At 47.6% G+C, this 26,324-nt stretch overlaps 2 protein-coding genes across 9 annotated transcripts in view; one reads left to right on the forward strand and one right to left on the reverse strand.

The window, feature by feature from the left end:
• Window positions 1-1,774, forward strand: part of MTRFR (mitochondrial translation release factor in rescue) — a 2,662-nt gene extending 888 nt beyond the window's left edge. For 2 of the 3 annotated variants that reach the window (XM_048964092.1, XM_048964091.1), the window contains exons 3-4: window positions 209-444; window positions 1,069-1,774. In XM_048964092.1, the coding sequence (XP_048820049.1) occupies window positions 209-421 (213 nt within the window). In that variant the 3' untranslated portion in view covers window positions 422-444; window positions 1,069-1,774. Of the gene's footprint in view, window positions 1-208; window positions 445-1,065 lie in introns of all 3 variants that reach the window. The other variant, XM_048964090.1, reaches the window with a different exon arrangement.
• CDK2AP1 (cyclin dependent kinase 2 associated protein 1) lies at window positions 1,348-24,962 on the reverse strand. Of its 6 annotated transcripts, XM_048964085.1 has the most exons (5): window positions 16,673-16,760; window positions 15,390-15,521; window positions 5,885-5,991; window positions 4,935-5,061; window positions 1,348-2,198 (listed from the first exon to the last, which is right to left on the reverse strand). In XM_048964085.1, exons 2-5 carry the CDS (start codon window positions 15,454-15,456, stop codon window positions 2,131-2,133), a joined length of 369 nt encoding a protein of 122 aa, XP_048820042.1. In that variant the 5' UTR covers window positions 15,457-15,521; window positions 16,673-16,760; the 3' UTR covers window positions 1,348-2,130. The 6 variants fall into 6 exon arrangements, with proteins under 6 accessions (XP_048820042.1, XP_048820045.1, XP_048820043.1 ...); XM_048964088.1 differs by lacking the exons at window positions 15,390-15,521; window positions 16,673-16,760 and adding an exon at window positions 24,939-24,962; XM_048964086.1 differs by lacking the exon at window positions 15,390-15,521 and having other exon boundaries at window positions 16,673-16,803.
• Window positions 24,963-26,324: the final 1,362 nt, after the last annotated feature.

Raw genomic sequence — 26,324 nt, forward strand, 5'->3', positions numbered from 1 at the left:
ATGGTGTTCAAGTTTGCTTTTATGGTCAGTCATAATCTCAGCATGGTTGTCGCAGAAAGGTTTATGCGTACGTGAAGTACCTCGGCAAGAAGCAGGTTTGGTTAACAGATAAATAACCTGGGGCTGTCTGGATGTAAAGGTTTAGCAGGAAAACAGAAAAATAAACAGCTGAACGTTGTGATAAGGATGTCCTCCTGTATTTCTTCAGTGCCATCAAACAAGATCAGTGGAGAAGAACCGAAAGATAGCCAGAGAAATCCTGCAGGAAAAGGTTGACCTCTTCTACAAGGGTGAAGAAAGTGATGTTTATAAAGAGAAGAAGGCATCAGAGAAGAAGAAGCAGGAGAAAAAAAGAAGAGCAAAAGAAAACCTAGAACGGAAAAAGCAGTTTAAAGAGATGCTACAATTGGACAGGAAATAAACATGAAATACTGACTGGCTCTGGTAGGATAAAGGAGAAGTTTGTCATAGCTGTGCATAGTTTTCTGACTGATGTGTAACAATGAGCTTCGCGCAACAGAAGTATTGAGTAGTGACCTGATCTGCTCTTACAGTAAAGTTGAAGAGCTAAAGCACAGTGTGTTCTTACTTCTGTTTGCCATCATCTCATTACTTGTATTTAAGAATCTTTTATCTGCTGAGTTTCTGCCTTGTACTATTTCATAGGCGTTCCAGTACATAAGGAGAACATTCCTTACAGGTTTTAACATTCCATCCTTACTTAGACAATGCCTGCACTGATATAAATCCTGCATAAAGTGACCAGGGTTAGATGGGACCTGAAAAAGCTGCTCTGTGATACTCTGATCGAGTACACAGACTTGAGACAAAGCACCACCAGTCACTGACTGTCTCCTTCAGATCTGTTAGTTGAACTTCCTGCATAAATGCTCCAGCTCCCTCAATTCTGAAGGAATTTTAAACATAGCTTTACAGCTTTTACCTGCAGTGATGATGAGCATTGTTGAGGAGGGAAGGCAGGCATTCCTACAAGTGAGGGCTTATCAGTATTTTAATACTGCTAATAGTTACTAATTGCTTAACTAGAACTTCTCTAATTTTCAGCAGAACCCTCACAGGCTGCTAACTGCGTTCTGACCTTCGATAACAAAGGCAAACAGCTTCAAGAAGCCAAGCTGTCTGTGTATTTTGAAAGCAAGGTAGACTACTAGCAACAATACCATCCTCTGACAGAAGTCGACTGCAGCAGGACTGTACCTTCAATGAAAACAGACCAACAGTTTGCAGGCCTGTTCCCTTCTTCCTGAATGTGAGCCTCCTGCATGAAGGTTAAATCTTTGCTTTTCATACCAGATGTGTGAATCTGAACAAAGTGACTGTAGATACTTTTAATACAAACTGTTAATGAAAATAAGCTTTATTACATCAAGTAATAAATACATAAAAAGATGCAAATAAGTTTTAGTAATTTATCCAGAATTTTCTTTTTTTTTTTTTTTTGCAAACTTAAAACTGAAATCTCCAGCCTTAATGTAGAAATTAGCTTTCCAGAACCTTGTTATTATTTAATAGGCTTCCCTATTTTCCATATAATTCATGCACTTTAAAAGGACTTCAAAGCACTATTAGTCATGCAAGTGTTTATGCAAAATGAACAAAAAAGGAAAAGTAAGAGGAGAAGGTTATTATTTTTAAGCAGGGTCTATGCTGTATGGCAAATTGTGGCATAGCAGACTACTAAGTACAGCATGCTATTCTGCATTTATTTAATAAAAAAAAAAAGTCCTTACAGCTTATGTCAAACTTTGAAAGACTGACAGTTTGGGGTTACGTTGATACAGTAAAAAGGATTAAAAAAAACCCAACAACGGGATTGTGGCTGGATAGGAAGAGAACTGAAATATAGCCTAGGAGAGAGCATTCCTCTGCATGCAGTTCAGTTTTCATGGTTTAGAAACGCCTTAGGGAGTTTTAGTGTCTTTACAAAATGCCAACCCTCAGCAAGTTGAAAAATCCTTGTTTTGTCATTCTTCACTATACATTTTTAAAGGCAAAAAGAAAGGTAAAACCTTCAAAATAAAGGAATTTGTCTGAATGTTTCAAGAGTCAGAATGAGTAGGCATTACTTTTTCTTCATTAAGAGATGGAAGATGTAGCTGCATTCATGGGCTAGGATCTTGCATTTCGTTCAGTCTCAGCCAAGCATTCCCGAACTAATCCTCTAGCATGAATAATGCCTGCAAAAGAATTGAGCATATTTTAAATTATCTCATTCAGGTGACATTTGCAGTGCCAGTTCACAGAAAGGTTTATGTGTTTCTGCCGAGTCTCCAAGGCTACCACAGCATAACACAGAAAATGGAGAGAGCCCTCCCTGCCCTAACATCAGCCACTGCTGAAGAAGTTTGCTTTCCCAAACTGGTGTTAGGGATTGAAAATGGACCAAACAAGGAATCAGAGCATTATGAGCTTTGCAGGGCTGCAGTGAGAAGTACATTGTAATGTGCAGTATCTCATTAAAATTAGAAACTTAATTAGAAAGAAAAAAAAAATCAACCTGTCAGTTATGTTGGTATTGTGGGGTGAAAAACATCTGAACTTATTTAGGGAGTCATTTTAGCAAGGCCTAAGAGCCTTAATTAATGCCTTGGAACAATTCTTCTACAAGAGGATGCATCAAAATCCAAGCCTTCATAGTACTGCCTAAGCACAAGTTGTATAAGAGAAATCTTGTAATGCCATGTGCATAAAGGTACCTCCTAACTGGCTCAGCTCCCAGTATAAATCATCACTGCTTTACATGCTGCCATATCTACTCTGATAGGCATTATGTGGAATTTTCCACAGAGTCCTTCTGCCTTGAGTTCTAGCAGTATGGACCTCAAGTCTTAATGCTGGAACTTCATGTTCACAGAGCTGCTGAAAGAACAGAGCTCAAGTTAGATTTTTATGATGGGTGACAGATTTTTCTACAACTAACAAGGTTATATTTTACTATCAGGAAAAGATGGGAGGTGATTTCTCTGCTCAGTCATGCTCCTCAGCAAGGTGGGGAAATGACAATAAGGCAATAGAAGAGATTTAATCTCTTGTTAGATGTAATGGATTCTGTCTCTAGAAGGCTGCTAGCCCAGATCACAGCAACAGCCTCTACATTCAAGTAGAGACTGGGGACATGATGGGTGGATGGCTTTGCTCAGGGTTAAATTAAGGCAGACAAGTAAAGCTGCATCCTCCTACAGCTGTGGGAGGCAGAAACGCCTATCAAAGCAGTATACTAGACCTGGATCTAATGGCAGGATGCCCAGTTTATGCAGAAGAACTACCCTGAATTATGTAGAACGCTGGGAATTTAGCCAGTTTTAGAGGTCAGTATCCTCTGTCCCTAGGAACAGATGGAGCAGGGGACAGGGACTTTACTCAGCAGTAACCTCCTCGTGGCCATGGAGGCTGCCGTCACGTGGTTACCCTCACTCACTTTGCTCTCACACTTGCACATGCTCCTTCAGCCATATAGCTCCTAAAATGCAAAGAGATGTACCTTTGTGACCAAAAGATGGCAGCAAAAAGTACTTAATGTGGATTTTTTGCATCATTTGTGAGTCAGTCACAGTGGCAGCACTGAATCTTAAGCCTACATTAGCGATCAAATCAATGCAAGTGCAAGAAGTAGCAAAACAACGTTTCCTCACCCAACTGATATTCTCTGAACAGTTCTGCATCTCTCCTGCTCTCTCTCAAGTTGTCCCCATTAGCCTATTGCCATTCATGATCTATTAATACTGACTCCGGCAATGCAATAAAGAGAGACTCCAGCAACATTGATTTTAGCTGGGCTAGATTCCACTTACCACTCATCAGCAGACTTTATTGCATCCTTTCCCAGAACAGCTACTAGTCATTTTATTGCACGTCACGGCAGATATATTACTCTCCCATAATGGTTGAGCCTTAAATAAAGCTTTGTAGTCTTGGGTGAGTGTAAGGGGGATCTGCAAGGTGGTGAGATGTTAGTCTGTTACAGTAATGCTCCCGTTCAGGTTGAAGTGTGTGAGCCAAACTCAGCACAAGGACTAAGGAAAGGGAGGAAAAGGTAACTCTGTGTATTGGCCAAGGACAGAAATGCCAGCACATCCATTGTAGGTGGCATTCAGGGTCATTTTAGGAGCAATGGAATGTCCCACTGCTCCTTCACAAATACCCCTTGCACGTCCTTTGCAGAGGACAATGTCAAGCTGATGTAAGCAGCAGGGCATGTGGGGGTTCCTTTTACACTGCAAAGGAAAGGGCATTTATGTGACCTCTTTTAGCTGACTAAGCAAAGCTGAAGAGACCTCATCAGCCAGACCTAAAAGCTTCTATGTCCTTTAGCAGCAGACTCCTAACGACATCCACTTGAAACAGGTAATGGAGTCTAAGTGGCCCCATACCATGCAGAGGAGGAGTATGTTTGACATCTCACTCTCAACAGCCTTCACTGACAAACCCTTTCTGTTTTTCCCCAGCTGTTCTCTCCACCAGCCTCAGTGCAACTTAACACAAAGCAATATTTCCTTAAGCCTTTCAGTAAGAGCTCTTGGGTCAAGGAGGTGAGTGACATTTATCAGAGGATGAAAACAATGTTTGGTTGTGTATTTTGGATGTTAGAGAGAAGACACAGTTAAAGGACAAGCAAGTCACCAAGAACCTAGCAGAACATGTCCAGCTGACAACTTAAAGCTTCTAAAACAAGGTTTGAATTATTAACTGAAAATCTCCCTGTGCACATGGAACACATTTGGCCACTATTAAATACAGCAAGAATAGAGCATACCAGAGCTCTAGTTGCTCATTAATACACTCAGTTTAACAACAAGCTCAATATAGCTGTCTCCATTCAAGGGAGACCATTGTTATGAAGCTGCCTACAAGTAGTCAGTACACAAAGAATATGGGATACCTTAAAATAGATATTTTTCTTTTTTAAACATTACCTCGTTTTAGCCTCTCCATCGCACTTTTACTCCCAGCATATGTGGGTCTGATCTCTTTTCCTAATTCTTCGATGATAGCTAGAAGTTCTGCATATTTGCTCTGCGGTACTTGACTGCTGCTGGTACCCTGTAATTGGAAGTAGATTAATCTCAATTAAACACTACTAAAACCAAAACAATTGGAACAAACAGCACCTGGAAATTCACTGAATACCCCAGGAAGCCACTTTTTTTTTAAAATAAGTTGTCAGGTTTGCTACATAAACATGATTTTCTTTTTGCCTTTGCTGCTATAGCTGGACACAATGCTACGTGCCCTTCAAAAAGTGGAGTCATGTAGGATGCAGCTGCACGATTGGAGCCTGAGATGAAGCAGAAGTTAGAACAGTCCTACAAAAACAGCAAACTGAGAACTAATTGTTGAACCCTCTTGCTGTCTTTATCAGTGTTCAGATGTATATTTTGTATTAGAGAGAATGAAGAGCAGGTAAAACAAAACTGTCCATAGAGTAGGGGAAATCCTATTAAGTGGTAAACAGATGTCACAGAAAGTTCACCAGCCCATAGGTATGTCTGTAACACGCTTCATGAGACTGTCAATCTTAAATCAGCAGTTTGTCCAAGGCAAACAGTTAAAGGTGTAGGACTATTACTTTTCTAACGATTAAAAAGCATGTAACAGCCCTTGCTACCAGAACATAACTCAAGACATGGTTCACTGACTCAGAAGGAAAGGGACTAACAGTTAATTAGTAACTAATCTCACTCAGCACTCTGCTTAGTCTAATTCGATCCCAAGATATGTGTGATGAATCAGTTTGCCATTTGGGTTTGATTTCAGACCTTCGTGAGAGGGAGGAACACCTCAGATTACAGGCCACTATCCACGATACTGTGCAGTCATAGGGTCAGTGATCTGGTGAAAGAAAAAACAAGCAGCAGAGCCATACCTGTATCCCTTGTGTGTACCCTAGCGATGGGGGCCCGTAGTCGTTTATCAGCTGCCTGTATTGCGCAGACGTTGCCATACTTGTGGAGGGAGAGTGAACGCTCCCAGCTGCAGAGAAAAAAGAGAAAATGCTTGTTATTATCTCCAGATGGATGAGTCGGTTACATGGGAACACATTTCAGGTGGCTTTCCTCTTTTCTTAAGCTGTGAATTCTCACCTTACACTAAGCCAGCCGATGCCAGAGCCACACTACTTCCTACTAACAGACAAATTACTGCTTCCCCAATGTTTGCTGCACACTTCAAAATAGCACAGCCTGCAACCTTATCAGTGCAAATTGTTTGTCTAAAAGTGAAGCAGTGTAACATGACAAGTTGTTCTGCCTAGACAAACTAAATCGTAAGGAGCCCTATTTTTGCATATATACATTCCACGTAGATGAGTCTAACGCCCTGCGCTATTTTTACTTTTTCAGTGCAAGTTATCTGAAAGCAATTTTGCAACTCAAAGTGTCATCACATGGTCAATGCAAGTTATCCTCAGTACTATTTTCAGCTGATGCCAAAACTATTCATAGAGAACAGTCAGTTGAGGTCTATCAGATCTGCTGCTCATTGTATGACATTGAGGTGAAGACTGCTAAGCATTATTCCTCTTTGTGAGATATCAAACATCTTTTGCCTGTCAAACTGTGCTACGTAAGTAAATCAAAGGCAAAAAACCATCTCTTTGGATTATGGGTCAGCTCAAAGACTCTACCAATGCAATCACTGATTAACTACTTCAGAAACAGGGAAGCAAGACACTTCACTACCCCACTATGGTAAGCATTTGTTACCGAGAAATAAGATTTCTTTTGGAGGGCTTAATCCTGCTCCCTATTTTACAACAACTTTAACAGGCTGGTGATGAATTGCACACTCAGGGCTGAGGCAGTGTTCGACTTAGCTGCTCTTTCACTCCTGCAGTTAAAAGCCCCCACACCCCCACTGGTGCTGCTCTCCTTGCCTGCAGGCACAGACTCAGACCTCCTGCTGCCTGCAAATCTTCCCTTTGCAGAATTCCTTGCTAAAAATTCCCAACTGCCCTTCATTAGAGGAAGGGATCTTATTCACCACCTTCCACATGAACCTGAATTATACCATTGACAAGTCACTGCTGCTCAGAACCATGTAAACCACTAGCTTTGTTTAGAAGTTGCAAGAGATTTCATTCCCTGTTTCTCTTCACCAAGAAACAGAAAGCCAGTAGTTACATTGTGAAAAGCTCTGCTGAACACAGTGGAACAGACTCTACCTCGGCTGGGAACTCTTTCCATTTCAGAATGTATCACAAGTCATCACTGTGGTGGTGTCTTTGTTCTAGGAAGAGAGTATGTTCTACATCCTGCCCAGTTAACTGGATGTGAAATCCTAATGAAGGTAACACGAGGTCCATTTGAAAAAAGGAAGGTTTATCTTTGTTTCAAACCAAGCCGCTAAGTTTTATGGCACTATACTGCATGTATACTGCTAAGGTTTCATGAGGAGTTAACAGTCGCATCCTTCTGAAGCACAGTAAAAACAAACAGCAAAACAAAATTAAAACACACCTACAGAGCATGGGTCCTGCACTGGGGAGGAACACCACAGTAGTCAACTGTGCTCCCAGTCAGCCCTTCCCTCTGTGCATGCTCAATGGCAAGGTTTCTGTACCTACAGCTCAGCCAATATTCCAAGTCCAGATGACTTGAAATTTCAACACTTATCAAACATGACACAACAGCAAACAGCATCTTTCCTCCAGTGATTTCAAAATGCTTCAAAACACTAATGAACCCTTTGTGCTGCAAGGTAGAAAGATTTAATTACCTCAATTAAGCAAAGACAGACTCTAGCGATTTCTGCTCCCATAGAATAAAACAAAAGATGCATCCTGTAAAGACTTGTTCCCAGGCTGCTACTGCAAGCACCACGCATACGGGGCCTGGAAGCTCCAACCTGGCTCTGAGCAAGGACTTGGATGGCCAGGCTCGGGAATCCTGCTTTGGCCACTCAACAGACCTCACCAACACTTACCCCACAGCTGCAGACCATGCAAACAGGACCGTTTTCACCAGCATATCATTGGCTAATGATAAAATAGTACAGATAATTAGAGATCATTTGAGGTTATGCAAATTTAAATGATGTGTGCTTCATTTGGATGAAATAACACAGCAGGGCATGGCTACATAAAAGAAAGCTCCACTAGAAACATGATGTGGCAAGATAAAACAGCGAAGCCGGGCCGAAGCATACTTTGCACACATAAGGTACCGCAGTGGACAGCAGCAGGACTCAGCACAGGAGTTTCACAAGCAAAGAACTTTCAACAGGCAGCGATGAGGGAGAACCCACTGCCAGAGCTGGGACAGAGCTGGGACAGAGCTGGGACGTCGCTCCTGCCCGCAGCCAGCAGCCAGGGCCCTACCTGGTGCTGCTCCACAGCTGGGTGCTTATTGTCTGCTGTACCCACGCTATGCAGAGCTGTGCAGCAGACACTAGAGGCCATTGCTGAGTACGGCGTGCCCTGCCAAGTGACAGATCGTGGTAACCATGGTGAGTTTACCCGTTTCTTTGCAGTCTGCATCAAAAATGTAATAAGACATAATGCCATGCGCCGACCACTTTATCAGCAGCAGCAGGCCCTGAGAACAAAGGAAGGATTTGGCTTGGCCGTGGCACCGGCTCCACACGCCCAAGCCAGAAGTTGTGCCAGCCAAACTCTGCTGGAGGAAAGGAAGATGAAAAATCCTGGATTTCACCTCATTTTAAGATGATGCAATCATGAAAATGAAATTAATTGCGGGGATATTATTATCTCACGGGGTAATGGACCTTAGGCTTTCTGACCTATCACTTTGTATGTTAATCTCAAAGAGAAGCCCTGGGTCTCAGATGACTATTAGTCAATTAACCCGAAATACATCTGCATGCCTGAACATTCTGTACGCTGCAGATTAAAAAAAATAATAACAATTAAAAAATCACCAGCTATTGCTGTTACAGTTAGGAGGAAAAATTAGGCCAACGAGTCTCAGAGCCAAGACCCAGTCAAAAATCCGTTTGATGATTAGGTATTCACTGGAGAGAGAAAAAAAAGGAGGGGGGATCTAAATTGAGGCTTGCTCTGTCATGTTAAAGTAACAATGGAGACAAGACAGTTAGGAACTGACAGAAAAGGGAGTGTGCTTGTACTGAATTCGAGTGACACTCTGCATCACCTCCCAGATTGTCTTAGTGCTTGCTGCTGCGTTAAACCTAAATTAATGTACACACTTTCCTGCCTCCACTTTCCTAATTAAACGTACACAAAACCTTTTATATACTCATTTATTCTTGTGCCAACAATGTCTTTTATTTCTGTGTTCACACAGAAGACTGACAGAGGCTTTTTTTTTTCCCCACAAAAATATAGTGAGTTTCTTGCTAATCAACATAATTCGTCATTAATTAGGATAAGGTGTAACAATACAGCAAATAGAAATGAGGGGGTTTTTTTGTTTGTTTCTCTTTTTTTTTTGTCAAAATCTCTCCCTTCCAGTAACATCCTGCAAGACAAAGGATCGAGAACCAACCTTTGTTTCCCTGGACTCCCTCAGACCAGGAATCTCCCCATCAATTTCCAACAGGTTTGCAGAGATCCATCCAGTTTCTTCTCTACTGTTTCCAAGCCTGAGCAGCAATGCCAGTTTGCTAGTCTCAGATCTTACCTCTACTGCTGTTGTTTGCTGAAAAGCTAACTGGAAAAGCAGCTTACCGTGCACCCCACAAGGAAGCAGCGGGGGCAGGAACGTGTGTGCCTGATCCACTGATCCACTGACCCACCTGATCCGCTCCCAGATGTCCACAGGGACACCTCTGAGGTGGACACAGCACTCTGCTTCACCCTCACAGACACAGCAAAGCAAAATCAGAAACAGTTACTCACCTCGCCCAGTTACTCATGTAGAACTGACTTAAGAGCTAACCCTACTGGATGTGTGTTTCCCTGTAACTGCGCTTTGCAGGGTCCTATAAAATGGCATGTATAAGCTCCTGCCATTTTACAAACTCTTTGTACTCAAGAATGTAAGAGATTCCTGCAGGTATGCGGTCTGAGATATCCAGGATGGAATATTTTAACTGAGAGGATGCAACTTCTCTGCCCTGAAGTGGCCCAGTTTGCATTAAAACACGTGAGAAATGTTCTGAGCTGCGCAGACAACGTACGTTGCAAGGCAAGGATCCTCCAGCACAGGATGGGAGGCAACATCCTCACCTACCACAGCCATCTCTGCAGTATTTGCACACAGCCTGAACCGCAGCTGCAGAGTTCTGGCTGACTACAGGATTATTTGATTCCTTAGCCCTCTGCACAACTTGGCTTAAGCTCAACGAGAGCTGCCTGCCATCCATGGGACACCACACGCACGTCTATACAAGCGGACCCACTGCACAGCCAAGCAACACATGGAGCACTACGAAGATGCCAACCCACAGCAAAAATGCTGTCAGCCCCCGTTTCCCCCAACCTCCAAAGAATTTATTTTTTTTAATTTTAAAATAATGGACCTAGTTCTCATCTGCACAAAACGTTCCTTATAGGACTGGCTGTGAAAGTTTTATTTTCACCCGCTATTTCCCACCTTAAACAGCCTGTGTGGCAGAAACAGACCTTTCTTTGAATAAAACTATTTCACTTGAAAGCAAAAAAAATTCAGCACACACACATATAAATACGTTCTCAAGAAATAGGACATTCTTTTTCGTAACAGCCAGAGGCCTTGCTCTTTTGATCCATCACACTCAGGGCCTTTCCTCTAGTACTCTCGTTCCACTTAATCTTCCCATGTGGATAACGGTCATGTTTTATTTCTTCTCTTTCCAACTCCTCCCTTTCTTCTTCCTTTTTCTTTTTTTTCTTTTTAAATCAGACAAACAGAAGACAGTCCCTCTGCCTCCCCACTGCTCTTCTATTCTAGCTGAAGACAGGGCATTTCTACATTAGCAAATTATTTGGCACAGTGAGAATGGATCGGAAGATCAAAGCCTTTGGTACGTGTATACCACATGTAGCTGGGGCGAGGGGCAGGATTTAAGTTTGGAATTTAGTCTGATCCCCCAGACTGGGTGTCTGCATCACAAATATGGCTCAAAGCTGTCCAGCCTTTGGTTTGGACCTCTATGTTCCCCTAAAGGATGGAGCACCAGTTGCATAACTGGAGCACAGCTTCTGGTTTACTTTTACGCAAGAGGAATGAAGCACAAACCAAAACCACCCCGCAACTCAACTGACTGGTGGGTGGGGATGACGCAGAGATGTGCTGGTTGTGAAAACCATGCCAGTCACTGCTTTGAACCTAAGAGCTCTGGTAGACAAAGCCAAAAACACCATTTTCCTAAATGTCCAAACAAGTCCACTGAAAAATTGTTCATTCTGAAACATGTTTAGCGAGTTTCTTTTCTGTTCGTGGCTTCATGTGGATTTCAAGTGACCTGGGAACCTGACATTTTTAGTTTGTAACATGAGGGTTTGGGAGTGGAGCATCATCTACATTTCCTAAAAAATATCCCCTCTGCTAAGACATGAACACTTTGCTCTCCACATTGTTTGTAATCGTATTCTTTCCAGTACCCTCATTCCAAAAAAAGCAGCCCCTCACTACAGACACCGTGAAACCCAAGCTGTCTGTACAGGGCAACAAGCAAGCCATTTGCTCATGCAAGTTTGCACTGCAGTCTCAATAAGAAATAAGCTAACATGTTGGGCATCACATCTCAGGGCTGAACAATATCGGTCTCCCCAGTTGCAAGCTGCAGCCCAGCCCCAGTGAGGGAAGAATCTTCCTCATTCACCTCTTCATTCACCTCTCTCTGAGAATTTGCTTTTTTTTTTTCTTTTCTTTCTTTTCTTTTTTTTTTTTGCCACAAAGCTTCTGACAGCCCCGCTGGTCCTCAGCATGGCAGCACCATTTGCTAACCGGGAGCTGAGGCACTGTCCTTTCTCTTGCCAAAGTCTGCTGCATCTTGCTTCTCCAGCTCCTAAACACAAAAGTTTTCAAGCTTTATTACAGGAACAGGGTTTGTCTTGAAACATGGTAACATTTCTAGTTGAAATTACAAAGGAAAATCCAAGCTCTTTCTGCTGGTTTCTGGACCTTTAAACTACTGCTCTCGAACATGTGCCTGAACAAAACTGGTAGATATCCACAACAGAGCCAGGAAACGCCCTGGACCAGAGAAAACCATGCAAACACAGAATCACGGAATGGTTTGAAGGGGCTGTAAAGCTCACCTAGTCACACACCATCAGACCTTTACCTCCCACCAGACCAGGCTGCCCACAGCCCCACCCAGCCCAGCCTCGAGCACCTCCAGCATCCTGACCACATCACGCAGTTGTGGGTCACTGGCAAACTCACCAGGGATGTTAAATCTGTTAAATCAACACCAGTCCCACTGCAGAGCCCTGAGGAGCACCGCTTGTCCCTGATCTCTACCTGGTCATCCAGATGGTGACTGCAACTGAACATCAACTCACTGAACACAACTGGACATTGAGCCATTGACTGCAACTCTTTGAATGCACCCATCCGACCGATGAATGTCAGTCAAAAGACAAACTACAGACCTGGTCACAGCTGGTGCAAATCCCTCTGCTTCAACTGAAGTTGGTAGAGATGCTCCACTTTACCTCAGTGCAATGGTTGATCCTCTTACAGAGGAACAGAATTAAATAATATGAGATACAAGGCAGGTGAGGAGGAAGCAGTACTACTTTGCAATATTCAGTACAATATGCAAGAAAATAAATAAAAACGTTATGTTAAAACAGGTAACAGAGGTGCCTGGGGACGTGGTAGGCTCAGGTGATGGTGTGAAGGTACAGCCACAGCATCCCAGATCGCTAACAGAGCTCCTGTTTACCTTCTGTGCAGAGAATGCATTTGTGTGGATTATAAGGGGCTCCACCCTGCAGAGTGTGTGGGATCCACAAAGGGGATGGATAATTCAGGCAAAATGCTGCAAGACCTGGGCAGGAGGAACAGGTACCAGATTCTGCTCTGACAACACAACACCCTTCCCAAAGTCTGGTTCAACGTAACAAGCGAGCAGCCCCATTTTCCATGCCCACAGCCATCCCCAGACCTGCCACAGCCTCACAGAGACTTTCTCCCCACATTGCCCCATCCCAAGCCAGCCCCTCTCTCAGGGCTCAGCCTAGGTTTGCGCATCCCAAACATGCTTCTGTACAACACAGCACAGAGACCCATCCAGCCGGGCCACTCCCTGAGCACGGAACAAATCTGATTTTGCAGTGGTCACTCTCAGCCCAAACTTGGGAGGACTTCTCTCTGCAGCAAGGACGCAGCTCCAGGAGCTGAGCTGACGCGGTTCCAACAGCCCTGCACCAAAACCCTGCACTGCAGGGCAGCAGCGTCACCTCCCAGAGGAAAATCCCTGCGAGATCCACTGCTGGCCAGAGCCCTCGGTCGGCTGAGACCACAACACTTAGCATTCACACGGAGAAGCTTCTGCAGGGCTGATCTCAGGCCAAAAGGGACAGATTTCCTGTTTTCCTCTCCTCTGCAGGACGGGGGAGGGGGGTTCCTTCGCCCCAGGTTCGGAAGCAAACCTCGGGTTTCTCCTCCTGGATGGGGGCATTCGATGTCAGCACAATAGAGAAGCAATCTCCTTCTACTTGGAATTAAGATCCAGAAAGGAGGGGGCCATCTGCAGTCCTATCACTCCAAACGCAATATGTGTGACTGCAAGGACTGCTTTGTCTAACTCCCTTGGCCTTAGGCCACGGTGCTGGCAATACCACGAGCGAGAGGAAGAGCTGGTGCGTGAGGATAATGGCAGAAGGCAGGGAGGGAGGAGAGAGCCCATTTTGGATTCAGAGGAGGACATTCTTTCATTGCAAAGATTCTGGGGGTGTCGGGGGCGATCCCAACTCAGGAGAGAGGACAACTTAGAGAAGAATAGTTCCAGCATGACAGTAAACTTACAGCTACAGGGTAGGGGGGGGAAAAAAAAGGAGGAGGAGGTAGGAAAGATAAAATGCATGAAAAAATCGAAATCTGAATCGCAGCACGAGCAGCAGAAAGCACACGGGCAGAGCACCGGCAGCACAAACTTCCCCACTCAGCCCCAGTGCCGGGCATGGGGCCGGGTCCCCCCGCAGTGACACTCACACAGCCCCCCACCGGCGCAGAACACCACCTTTGTTCCCCTGCAATTTTATGGCTGTTGCGGAGAGCAAGGCACAGGTTCTCGTGGGAGCCGGCAGCGGAATGGTTTCCCTCGCCGGGCTTTGCTTTGTTTCTCTCTTTTTTTTTTTTTGCCCCCCCCTTCCCCGCTCCGGTGACACTTCTGCTTTTTGTCAAAGATCCTCAGCACATCCCGTGCCCGTGGGGCGATACGGGCGCTCCGCACCGCGCTGTGCTCAGCGCAGGACCCGCACTGAGCGGACGGCGGTTGTCACCCGCTGGCGGCTGCAGGGCCGGACTGCGGCTCTCGGGGCAGCCGGGACGGAGCGCATCCTTCAATCCCACACCGATATCCCGAAAGAACAACGCTGTAAAACCACCGGGGCAGGTCTCCCTCCTTTCAAACCCAAGCGGCCAAAACTTCTCGAAAATAAAATAGATTTAAACATCAGCCCGCGGTCGGTGCGGTGCCAGCCCTGCAGCAGGGGAAGAGTCCGTCAGAACCAACTTCTCCATTTTGGTTCCGCTCGCTGCGGCCGCAGATCCCCTCCGACAGCCCACGGCGAAGCGGCTTTGTTGGGGCTGCGGACGGAGCCCCTCAGCACCTCCGGGCAGCAGCGGGGGAAAGAGGGGGTGAAAAAAAGCCAGAAAGTTATCTCATCGGAGAAACTTTTCAGAGAGGAAAGTTGGAAAAGCTCCCGTAGAGATCCACTGCGGAGGAATGGGGCTGGGGGGGGGGGGGGGGGAAGGAAGAATAATAATAATAATTTTTTTTAAAAAAAAAAAAAAGGTTGTTTCGGGATAAAGAGCGGTTTCCACGCCTCCTCCAGAACGGGGCTGAGTGAGGAGGGCCCGGGGGCCGCCGCGGGGCGGTGGGACGGAGCCCGGCGCTGCGGGCGGAGGTCGCGGTGGTCCCGGGCGGCCGCGGATGAGGAGAGCGCCCGGCGGCCGCGAGGCGCTGCGAGCGGCACTTGCGGCGTCCCGCCAGCAGCGGTCCTCGCTGAGGCGCCGGCGGAATATTCCTGATCCAGATCAATCAGCCGCCCCGGGGAGCCGGGCATGGAGGAAAGCCGGCGGACGGAGCCCCGGCGGCGGCGCGGGGTCGGCCCGCGGGGCGCCGAGTCCCCGCCGAGGGGCGGCGCGGGGCGGGCGGACGGCGGTAATGGCGGCTCGGAGGCGCTGCCCCGCCATCGCGCAGCGGGCAGGAGCGCAGCCCGGCGCTGCCCCAGGTGCCGCGCGGCCCCGCCGCCCGCCTCCCAAACTTGTGCCCAGTTCCCGCCGCGCACTTACCCGGGGCGAGGGGAGTCCCGGGGATGTGGGCGTTCAAGTTGGGTTTGTACGACATTCCCAGCGACATGGCCAGCGGGAGGACGAGAGGCGTCCTGATGGAATTCAGCGAAGCGTCTCCGCGTCTCCCAGACACTTTGGGTTGTTTACAGCAGGAGCGGCACCGGCAAATATGGCCGTCAGTTATATTGACACCCACAATGCAATATATCATCCATACATCACGAGGAGACGCCGATCCCGAAACTTTGGCGGAGAGGAGGCGGCCGCCCGCCCGGCGCCCCGCGCACCTCGGCGCGGAGGGGGCGCGGAGGGGGCGCGGCGGAGGGGGGCACGGCCGCCATCCCCTCGGCAGACAATGGAGCGCCCCTCAGGGCCGTCGCCGCCGGAGGAGCGGGCGGGGAGGGGCGGGGGGAGCTGGGCGGCGGCGGGGGGAGCGTTTCGCTCAACTTCGCGAAGTTTGGGCGCAACTTCTGCTCCGAATCGGCCCCTGCCTGCGCCTGGGCGGCGGCGGCGGGAAGGGGGGCGGCGGGCGGGAGCCCCTCCTGAGGGAACGCCTGAGGAGAAAGGCTGAGGCGAACCTCGCGGCGGCCCCGCCGTTTGCTGTGGAAAATACCTGTTGATAATTTCACGATAGCCCCCCACACACACACGCACCCCGACACCGCCTCCGGTGCCTCCAAGGAAAAAAAAATCAGCTTTTCCATCCGCCTTCCCGTTATGTGTTTTTTTTGGTTGATTTTTTTTTTTTTTTTTTGCCTTTTGAATCGCTCTCTCTGCCCGCCTGAAGGGTGAAGGTTAACGTGCATTGCAGCTGCTGAGGGATTAACAAATAAATACGGATCCTGCTGATCACTGGCTCATTTTCTGTTTGCAAGCAGCTGTACAGCTTCCCCAACAAATATCTATCCCCCCCTCCCCAAATGTTTTGGGTAATCAAGCTTTTTACCCTGCATCTGCCACTCAGAACTCATCTCCTCCATCCCCTATCGTCCTTCAATTGATTTAGACCAACACAGCTGCTCAGGATATGGATAGCCTCTCCCAAGGCGCACAGCTTCAGCTGAGACCCTCACAGAGATCCCCAAAGGACATCCCATGGAGGGACTCACAGAGGGATCCCGAAGAGAGCTCCATGGAGTGACCCCATGGAATGACCCCACGGCGAGCCTTATGGAGAGCCTCACTGAGAGACCCCACAGGGTGCCCCCATGGAATGACACCAAAGAAAGTCCCCACGGAGGGACCCCATGGAGAGCCCCACCGAGAGCCCTCATCTGCCTTACCAGGAGCGTTCTGAGACCGGTGAGGGAGGCAGCAGTTTTATTGCACAAGGCAATGTCTGCCCAACGCTATCTGCTGCTTTTAATGCCAGTGACGGCGAGGGCAGGGAGCCCAACTCTGCTCCTTGGAAGTCAGGGGTGAATTCCTTTGAGGTGACGCGGACTGGGGCCTGTAGCATCTCCGGTGGTGGAGTGCTGTGTGAAGGGAGGCAGTGAGCATCCACTGCAGGGGGTGGGCAGGGGGCACTGGGGGAGTTCTCAGCACAGGGAATGAAGGCAGAGCAGAGGCGAGCCAGCTGCTGAGCTCTTCCTCACAACTGCACGCTGCATGAAAGTGGCATCTGAAAATTAGGGCTGGTGCTGTATGAAGTACACAAATTTGTCACGGTGTTGTATTTTATCTTCAGTCCAAATGCATGACTGCAGCTATTGTGGTGGAACCCAGAATGGCACAGGCAGCTTTTACAACAACAGATCCGTGTTTTTCTCTTAGTGAAGGGACCTGAGAGCCTCAGGCACACAATTACGTGCTCAGTGACAGTATTTTCACACGGGTGCATAAGGCTTTAACTGTGTAATTCTCATTAGAGTCCTGAAAGATTGTGTAGGTAAACCCACAAACCCAGTGCGGCGTCGTTTGGAATTCCACATCCCTCAAATTTCACTGCCAGGTTTATAACTCACTGCCTTTCTGCTGGAAGAGCAGTGAAGTCCTGCAGGAGAGGTGAGAATGCCGCACTGGGATTTTCCATTGCTGTGCAGTTGTTTACAGTCACACCAAGTGAGTGCGAATGGGAGTGTTCTGAGCTCACAGTGTTTTTCACGGCTTTGCATCACCGTGAAGAACAAGTTCCCCTGTGTTTCGCTTGTTTTTGTAATGATGGTTTAAAATTATATGATATGCCGGGACAGGGCTGAGGTAGAATAAGGAAACAATCCTGTAAAATTATCCTTCCTTCAGCATAGGATACTGGTAGCTGTGAAGCAAGCTGTAACGTGACTTGAGATGGTCATGGCTTTTAGGGCCAGATTATTTGTCCTTTGAGAATCCAGCAATACTGCAGTACTGCAGTCTCTGTATTTCGTGCCTGCTGTGCCATTCTTTGGGCACAGGCAGTAGTGGCAGCATCATAGAATCATTAAGGTTGGAAAAGGCCACTAAGGTCATCAAGTGATCCAGCACACCACCCCTCAGTGCCACATCCCCATGAGTCCTGAACACCTCCTGGGTGGGTGACCCCACCACATCCCTGGGCAGCCTGTGCCAATGCATTACCACTCCTTCTGAGAATAATTTTTTCCTAATATCCATCCTGAAACACATGAGACAGAAGACCCTGGTAAATGACAACCTTACTGCTTGACCTCTGAAGCCATGCAAGCTCCAACTGACTTTGCTAGCTGCCTTTCGATTCCTGCAGATACTGCTGACATTGGCTTGCACGGAAAGTACAAATGAGTTTTTCCTATCTGCCATGTGGTCTGTGGATTTACTGAAGTTATTTTGAACTAGCTGTGGCCACAAGAATAAAACCACCACTGTGCTTGTGCCCCAGGCTAGCAGTTTAGCAAGATGACCACAGATTCGAGCTGCCTTATGGGGGCTGCTAGCAGCTTTAAACTTCCTTTGCATCCCAGTATGGCTTGCACTGATGAGAGCCGTGTTCTGCACATGCATGCCCTGCATTGAGTGTAACAGCTACAGTTCCAGCAGTGTGCATGCACCAAGCTGCTTACTGCAAGCTACAGGCCTGTGTTCAGCAGACTGATGGCACAGCCTCATTTACTGACAGTAAAAGCAGCTCTTAATCACCAAGTGGCCAAGTCACAGAGAGAGAAATACAGCAGAGCCATTTTATCGCACGTGACATTTTCAAGCCTTCTCCACACTGAGAGGTAATTTAAAAATAAATGCTGCTATGTTTTTCAGCAAAGGAAGATGGACAGAAAGAGGTGCCTGTCTCTGAAATCATCTGCAAGTTGTGCTCACTGCCACAAAAGCTCTTATTTTTTACAGGTACAGCTACCTCATTCACAGTGTTAAGATCTGCAGCTTTCACCTTGCCTCCTCCTCCTTTTTCTCTTTGTATTCTCTCTGTTCCCTCTCCTGGTTTGACTTTCTTACCTCTGCTCCTCCCAAGCCACTGGGAGCACTCAGCAGACAGGGTTTCCGCAGTGAGCCTTCCAGCTCCTGCTAAGCCAAATTCTGACCGAGATCAAGGAGGTTTTCCCTTCCTGAAGCTCTGCGGGGTTGGATGCTCTGGCAAGGAGGGTGTAGGGAATGTGCATGCAAAGTGTGATGTGGGAAGGCAGGGCAGATTGTCAGGGCGCCTCTGAGGCAGAGCCTTGGCCTCTGCTTTGGGACAAACTCGTTTGTCCCCTTGCATCTGGAAATAAAGCTGAATAGTCATCAGCACCTGCAGCACAGTCAGAGACCTGCAAATGGGTTGCAAGCTAGTATTGTTTCTTCTTGGATTAAGATAACAATGAGAAGAATAAAAGATGGCACAAGAGAGATCCTGTTGTTTTTTTTCCCCCAGCATGTCTTTGGCAAATATTACATTTGTGCATTGATTTCATAGGCTTCTGAGCTCTAATTCAATCTGCAAATCTCCAAATTGCTCTTTTGTGCTAAACTCTGTTGAAAATTCAAAACAAAGCGAAAAGCCTCTGACCTGCCCAGGTTGAAAACATTGCTTTTGAATTCTTTGGTGCGGGTGGAGTTAACCTCTCTGAGAAGAGCACAGGTGGTTGATGCACATGCCCAGGCTCCATCCAAATCAGTTGGGCTGCAGGCTGGGAATATGCAGTAAATGTAGCAGGATTTACCCAGCCTTTGGAGGAAGATATGCAAAGCAGCTTCCTGCAGTGCTGCTTATTTTGGAGGGTACATCCCAGCACCTCCAGGAGCTCAGCACCACAGTTGACCTGAGGAAGCCCAGGCCTGTGCTGCGCTGCACTGTGCTGCACATACAGCCTGGGCTTCAGGCCTGCGCTGTGCTGTGCGTTTCTGTGTCTGCAGGATGAGCCCAGCCAGCTCACAGCAGGGCAACGTGCAGGCAAGTCCCACTTCATACTGGTGATTACGCCACCCGCATGGCCTTACTTTTATCTAGAAGTTCTCATCCGAACATTCGTTCTGTTTGACAGCTGAAATGATGACCGGAGTTGTTTTCTTTCAATAAAAGTCTTTCAATAAAGTCTAATAAATGGGCTTTTTCCACAGACAGGGCCTTCCTGGCATGCTGCACGCCAATCAGAGGACTACTGAATCCAGGTTTTCTGCATCTGAAGGGACGTAAGATTATCTATACTATTGTCTCTTTCTTTGCAGTGTTAGCTCTAGCAAATATTATTTTAAAATGTATTTTACAAAGCCAAGCACCTTTCTTGTAGGATAACACTGAGTCACCACCTCCTGGCACAGAACTCCTGCCCCAGGCCCTGCTCCTGAAGCCGCCTGGGACTCTGGCAATTTGTGGGCAAATTGTGCATCTTATTCTTTTTGGCTCCATTGTTACTCCCTTATCAGCTTGCTACAGCTTCTCACACTGCTGTCCCTGTTCCCTACAACTGCATCCTCCTGATGATACAAAGCTTCCTTACTACTCGATTTGCTCCTGAGAAAAAGCTGATAGCCATCGGTGTGTCCCTCTGCTGTCATCTGTTTTCTGGCTGATGTTAGCTGCTTGCTGCCCCATCCTCATGAAAACAGACAAGGACCACTTGATCCTGAGCAGAAATCCAGATTCCTCAGTTCAACTCTGGTAACTTTGCTCCTCACACCTCCAGATACCAAATATCCAGGGTCCATATCGCTCACCCAGGGAGAAGCAGCCCTCTGAGATCCTCTGCAAAGCAGGCTGCAATGCAATGGAGCCAAGAATGCCACCGCAGCAGCAGCAAGCCAGGCCCCAGGAAATCCTCTTTCAACACCTGGCCCACATCAGCAGACAGGCTTGCTATGATTTTGGATGCAAGTTTGGACACTCAATCCCCATTCCAGACAGACTCCATAAATTCTCCCAGACAAACTTTTTCCCAGCCTTGCCCTGCTCCCCACTTTCAGATGGTTTCTCCCAAGGCCAGATGCTGTATTATCTGGAGCGACTTTCCCTCCCAGCCTTGTTTTCCTCCTACTCCTGCGTCCTTTGTCTGGCTGCCAAGAGGAGCAGCCCTGCCAGGCAGACAGCTGCTCAGCATCGCCGTGCGGGTGCTGCCCTGTGGGCCGAGGAGCTGCTTCCAGGCTCGTTCCATCTTTGAGGGGGATGCTTTGCTTTGGAAATGGCGTGCACAGGAAGGAGGAAAGAAGCAGCACCTGTAAAGGTGTCAGAAGGGACTGGAAACGTTTAAGAGAAGGCAGCCTTAATGCTTCTCTGGTTTTACCTTAGAGACGGCGCGAGAAGCGAGCCTGCTCTCTCCTGCTCCGGCCGGAGCTCTCCCTGGAGGACCACAGATTGGCAACAAGAAGTTTCCAAACCCTCGGCCACAAAAGCACAGGCCTGGAATCTCTGTAATGAGAGTTTCCCTCTTTGCCGTTTGCCAGGGGAACAAGGAGCAGGCATCAGTATCAAAACCAACCAGATTCCAATGAAAACCAGCAAAGAAAAATAAGAACAGAAAGCAAATCGTTTTGCTGGTTACAGACAGGCAAGCAAAGCTGCAGAGGCGCAGCCAGCAGGACGGCCTGGCAGCCCTGCCATGCAGAGTCCTGCTGCCACCCACAGGGACGGGTCCCACAGTGCCTGCATCGCCCTTCCAGATGGGCGAGAGCTTCGCCCTGCCTGATGCCTTCGCTTTGTCTGCCAGGACCTCGCTGCCTTGCCCTGCAGGCTGGGCTCCTGCTTCCCTCCCACTGCTGATCCTTGAAGGCCGTGCCAAGGCGGGCAGCCCGGGGCGCACTCAGCCGGCTGCGCCGCTCTGCCTCTGTGTGGCTGCGGGCCCAGGCGGGATCACTCCGCCCTTTGGCTGGGGCAGACGGGCTCGGAGCCATGCTTTCATCCCAATGCTGTCTGCAGAATCTCCTGAACCTGCTTTGTGTCCGGGACCGGAGGAATCCACAGCAAAGCTGCGTGCTGCCTCACTTAAAATGCTTCTCACACACTGCCGGTGTCCAACACCCACACGCCCTGATGGGAAGGTGAGCAGCAAGTGGCCCCTGCAACATATGCAGAATCGTGTCACTCTCTGCAAGGATGCTTCGGGGTTAAGCTTTTGGCTTTTTTGACCTCACAGAATGCCTTCAGAGTAGAAAATGAGCGTCATCAGACTACTGAAACAATTGGGAGGCACAAACTCCTCTGTTCTCATAGCCTTATTACAATATATTGACCTTAAAGCCTGAAGAGAGCATCCCTAATTATTTTGTTATTGGTCACTGGACCAAAGGAAGTGAAGGAGAGAGTGGAAGCAAAGCCCAGGTCTGGAAAATGGAAATGACTGTGAGGAAAGGAATGTGGAGCTTCACAACGACTGGGGGGAGAGGAAAGCAGAGGAGAGCAGAGGAGGGAGAAAGGAGAAGGAGGAAAACCAGGGGTAAATGGCTGCAGCGCTGTTGCAGGTTCTCAGAGCACCCCGGTCAGGCTGCATGGCTCTCAGCAAACTTCAGACACAGATTTTGGCAGGATGTGTGACACCTCTTGTGCTCCTGCCTTGGGTAACTGCTCAGTGCAGAACGCAGAGCCCCGTAATGCTGCCTGTTAATGCCTGCAGAACCTTTCTTCTCCCCATACAAAAGCAGGGAGGAGGTTGCAGGGTGCTTTGGAGCAGAGAATCTCTGTGCTTTCCCCACGAGCTGCCTGCCAGCCCAACAACAGCCACACACACCAGCCCAGCCAGGCTCTAGGTACACACAGAGTGGGAAGGGCAATCCTGAATGTGAGGGATTTACAACCCTGGCAGATGCTTGTCACAGGAGATAGCGTCACCTCTAACTTCAGTAGTGCAGGCAAAGCTGGGAGACCAGACAGGAATCCAGCACAAAGGCAGGAGTGCAGTGCAGAGGCCCTGAAGTCTTGTCCACTATCCTGCTGCTGCTGCCTAGAGGGGCCAGGGCTTCCTTCCCAGGGGTAATTAAATCACTTGCACCCTGTTTATGACTTGGCCACTTTGGCTAAGCTGATACAGATCTATGCTTCGTGCCCCACAGTTCATTGTGAATTTAGCAGGTACAGTCAAATCTCTCAGCTTATAAATGTGTAACAGGACTTCAAGGAAGGAACAAATATACCATACCTGGGCTTTCTAGGGTAAATGCCCTCAGCTCACCAGCTCTCTGGCCTTTTAAAGTGTAATTAAACATATTTTGAAAACAAAAACACTCTGAGGACATTTTACCAAAAGAAAACAAACAAACAAGCAAACCAAACCTCAGTACAGAATTCATCACGTTCTACAATTCATTTACATGAGTTTAAGTCTTTCTAAACCTTGTCTTATTGCTGAGCAAAGTACTGCTGCTCTGTGTAGGAAAGGTTGGCACACACAGGTACTGCCTGCTCAATGGAGAACAGTCTGCACAGTACTGCGCTGCAGGGCGAAGTCTTTGAGGTTGGCATACGTTTGACTCTAGGATAAGCAATACAAAAACCCACACACGATTATCTTAAACTTTACACACCTTTGCATTTTGTCACATTGGACTTTTAAAGGCGTAGAGAAATGGTAGCAGAAGTGCCTCTTTGTCCTTAACAGTGCCAGTGAAACACGGGGAAACTGCTCCTGTGAAGGTATGCCCTGAGAACGACGACGTTCAGAAGCGCAGGCCAAATCTGGATCTCAGAGGGTGAAGTTCAACGTGTTGGCTCAAGTCCTGCAGCACCGCAGGACCCTTTTCAAGATGCATCCTTTAAACCTACCCGCATTTCTATGGGTTAAGCTAACTGCCCCAGTGCTCCAGCCGCACTGCTTTCAGTCCACACTCCCAGCACATCCTTCTCAAATCTTCTTATGGCCTCAAACCCCATCCATCCAAACATGATTTTGGTCTAATTAGGAAATAGAAGCAAATCTGACCACGTTCTCACTAGGTTTTAACTTATCTGTCAGTTCAGCATCAGATTTCAGTGGTAATTTGCCCTCAGCTGCCGTCATTGTGGCCGAGACACCGACATTTCCAGGTTTTTATTCCCTCCTTTGTTTTCCTGCTCAAAGAAGTTGTCTCTCTCCAGCAGGGCAAACACCCTGAGCAGCAAACGGAGCCGACACCACACTCAGCTGTCGGGAGTGTCAGCCCTGGAGGTTTCCCATGGCTCACTCTGCACTCCGCGTTCTGCGGTTGCACTGCTTTATTACTTCTGCCAACTGTCAGTCTGTACCATGAGATTCTGACACAGAACCATACGCCACTGCTGCCAGTACACAACACAAAGCTTTTTTCTCCACCCTTGCTTTTAAACCTCATACTGGCCACAGAAAACATTGGAGGTATTTTGTTGCTCGTTGCAGCTGGATGGCTCTCACAGCGGCTCTCCTGCAGTCAATGGACTTTGCAAAACACTTCATCCTGGAAACCACTGCACAGACACATCCCAGCATGGGAATAAGGGGAAAGGCACAGCTCCTGTGACATCAGAGAACACCTGCGATGTAGGCAGACAGCCTGTGGAAGCTCCTGATGCACTGTGTGTGCTGCAGTGTACACACAGACGGTCTGGATGGCAAGTTGAGTAAAATAGAAACATAGCTGGGGAAGATTCCATCCTCCCCCCCCCAAAAAAAACCCAATTATTTACATTCATAAACTCAGTAGCCTTTAACTTCTCTATATACATACTCCTTAGATATACACATACAGGCTGTAATAGGATCTGAACACAACAGGAAAATACAAAAACCCCTTAATTCACTCGTCAGATGCGCACAGGTTGCAGAGCTTTCTTCATTTGTGGAGCAAATGCTACACACTGGGTAAGCACTGAGCTTCTTTGGGGAAACTTCAGTCCTTCTGAGGGGTGTGTTTTCCCAACAGACCATACATCAACTGGAAGAAACTGAAAGCTCGTTGTGCAGGGGGTTTTCAGAGGGTTGTAACTGCATGCGCTGCATCAGACGTTTTAAATATGAACCTGGCAGTGTTATTAAGCAGCCAAGGGATGTTTGAAGAAATAGAGAAACCCCACATTTCCATCCCTTCATTTCCCCAGACAACTCAAAGCAGCACCTCTCCCTTCCTACTTCCAGAACTCCCACAGCACAGACATCACCACCAGCATTTTACATTCAGCTCCTCCCTCTGCTATCAGAGGTATTTGTCCTTTGTAAATCTTACCTCCTCTTCAGACAGCACTTTTTGCGAAGCAGATCTGTGTTCCGCAAGTAACAAATAGCAATACAATTCTAACCTTGTAGTTTATGAGACAAAACAGTCGCCTCCCTTTTTTCCCCCCCTTTTGAGAATGTTTTCTTAAGGGCAGCACTGCAAGACCTTATCTCCTCATTGTCCTTCTCCCATCTAAATTGCTATTTAGAGTCCTCTTCTGCCCAAGCTTTAACAGCACCTAATGCAAGGTACAAACGACTACCAAATAAAAAGCCCCTCACAAAACCAGCCCCAGCCATCTAGCAAGAGGCTCTGACAAGTAGCAGTTCTGCAGCTTGAAGACTGACTTTCCACCTTGGATGAGGGCCTTTGAGATGTTACCACGCTCTGGAGCCGTGGATGCCGATGCGTTAATAACTCAGTGACAGCACCAAGGAACTGATGGCAAGCAGGAGGGAACAGGCAGAGAGCAGTGAGTGGAGAACACAAATTACTGCTTTATTATTATTTTTAATCTATGGAACACAGCTGTGAGAGATTTAAAATGATGTGGATGAACAGTGTTAAAATCCTGAAATAATGCGCTGAGCTCTCAATACAGACAATACCCATTTAGTATCACCAAAGTTGATGCAGTAGGCTGAGGAGAGCACTTAGGAGCTGAAGTGTATTTAAATAACCCTTAGTTACAAAAATTGCCCTTTCATGGAATGGTGTTGTTTGGGTTGCAGGAGACCTTTAAAGATGTAATACAACTCCATCCTGGAGCAGGGACACCTTGGGCATCTACCAACCCATTTTACTGAGGATTAAGATAGAAGGGCTGTTTCACCATCTGAAAGGATCCAAGTTTCTGTAAAGTGAAGTCCACACACACAGCTTGCTGCTCCTAGCAATTTGGTTCACTATCTGTTACAGTATGATCTGTCAACATACTTCTTAGAAATCCCACTATCTTTTCTGGAATGGATGCCAAACACACAGAGCAGTGGGTACACAACACGAACATCCTCCCCCACTCCCTGTCTGTGGTCTAGCTTTCCAATGCATAATCAGCTCCTACTGATATCAAAGCATTCAGGCAAGCTTCCCTCCACCAGCAGAGGATTAGCAAATACCAGCCCAGAACACACCCACCACCTGCATTACACACAGCTCAGCAGAGCAGCAGGTGCTACAGCCATAGGGTACGTACAACTTGTCTCAAACACCTCCTGACCACTGCAGTCAGCAGATTTGAGGAAAGCAAGCTGAGAGCTTCCCCTCCCCACACACGTGCACCATTAGCGCACCAGGGCATCGGCACCAGCACTGTCAATGGAGCCCCGAGCAAAACCATCCATTTGAGGGGCTCACTTCAGCCTGCAGCTGCAGCATTTCTGGCCCCACTGCACA

Source organism: Lagopus muta, chromosome 17 (assembly GCF_023343835.1).
Source record: "Lagopus muta isolate bLagMut1 chromosome 17, bLagMut1 primary, whole genome shotgun sequence".
NCBI lineage: Eukaryota > Metazoa > Chordata > Aves > Galliformes > Phasianidae > Lagopus > Lagopus muta.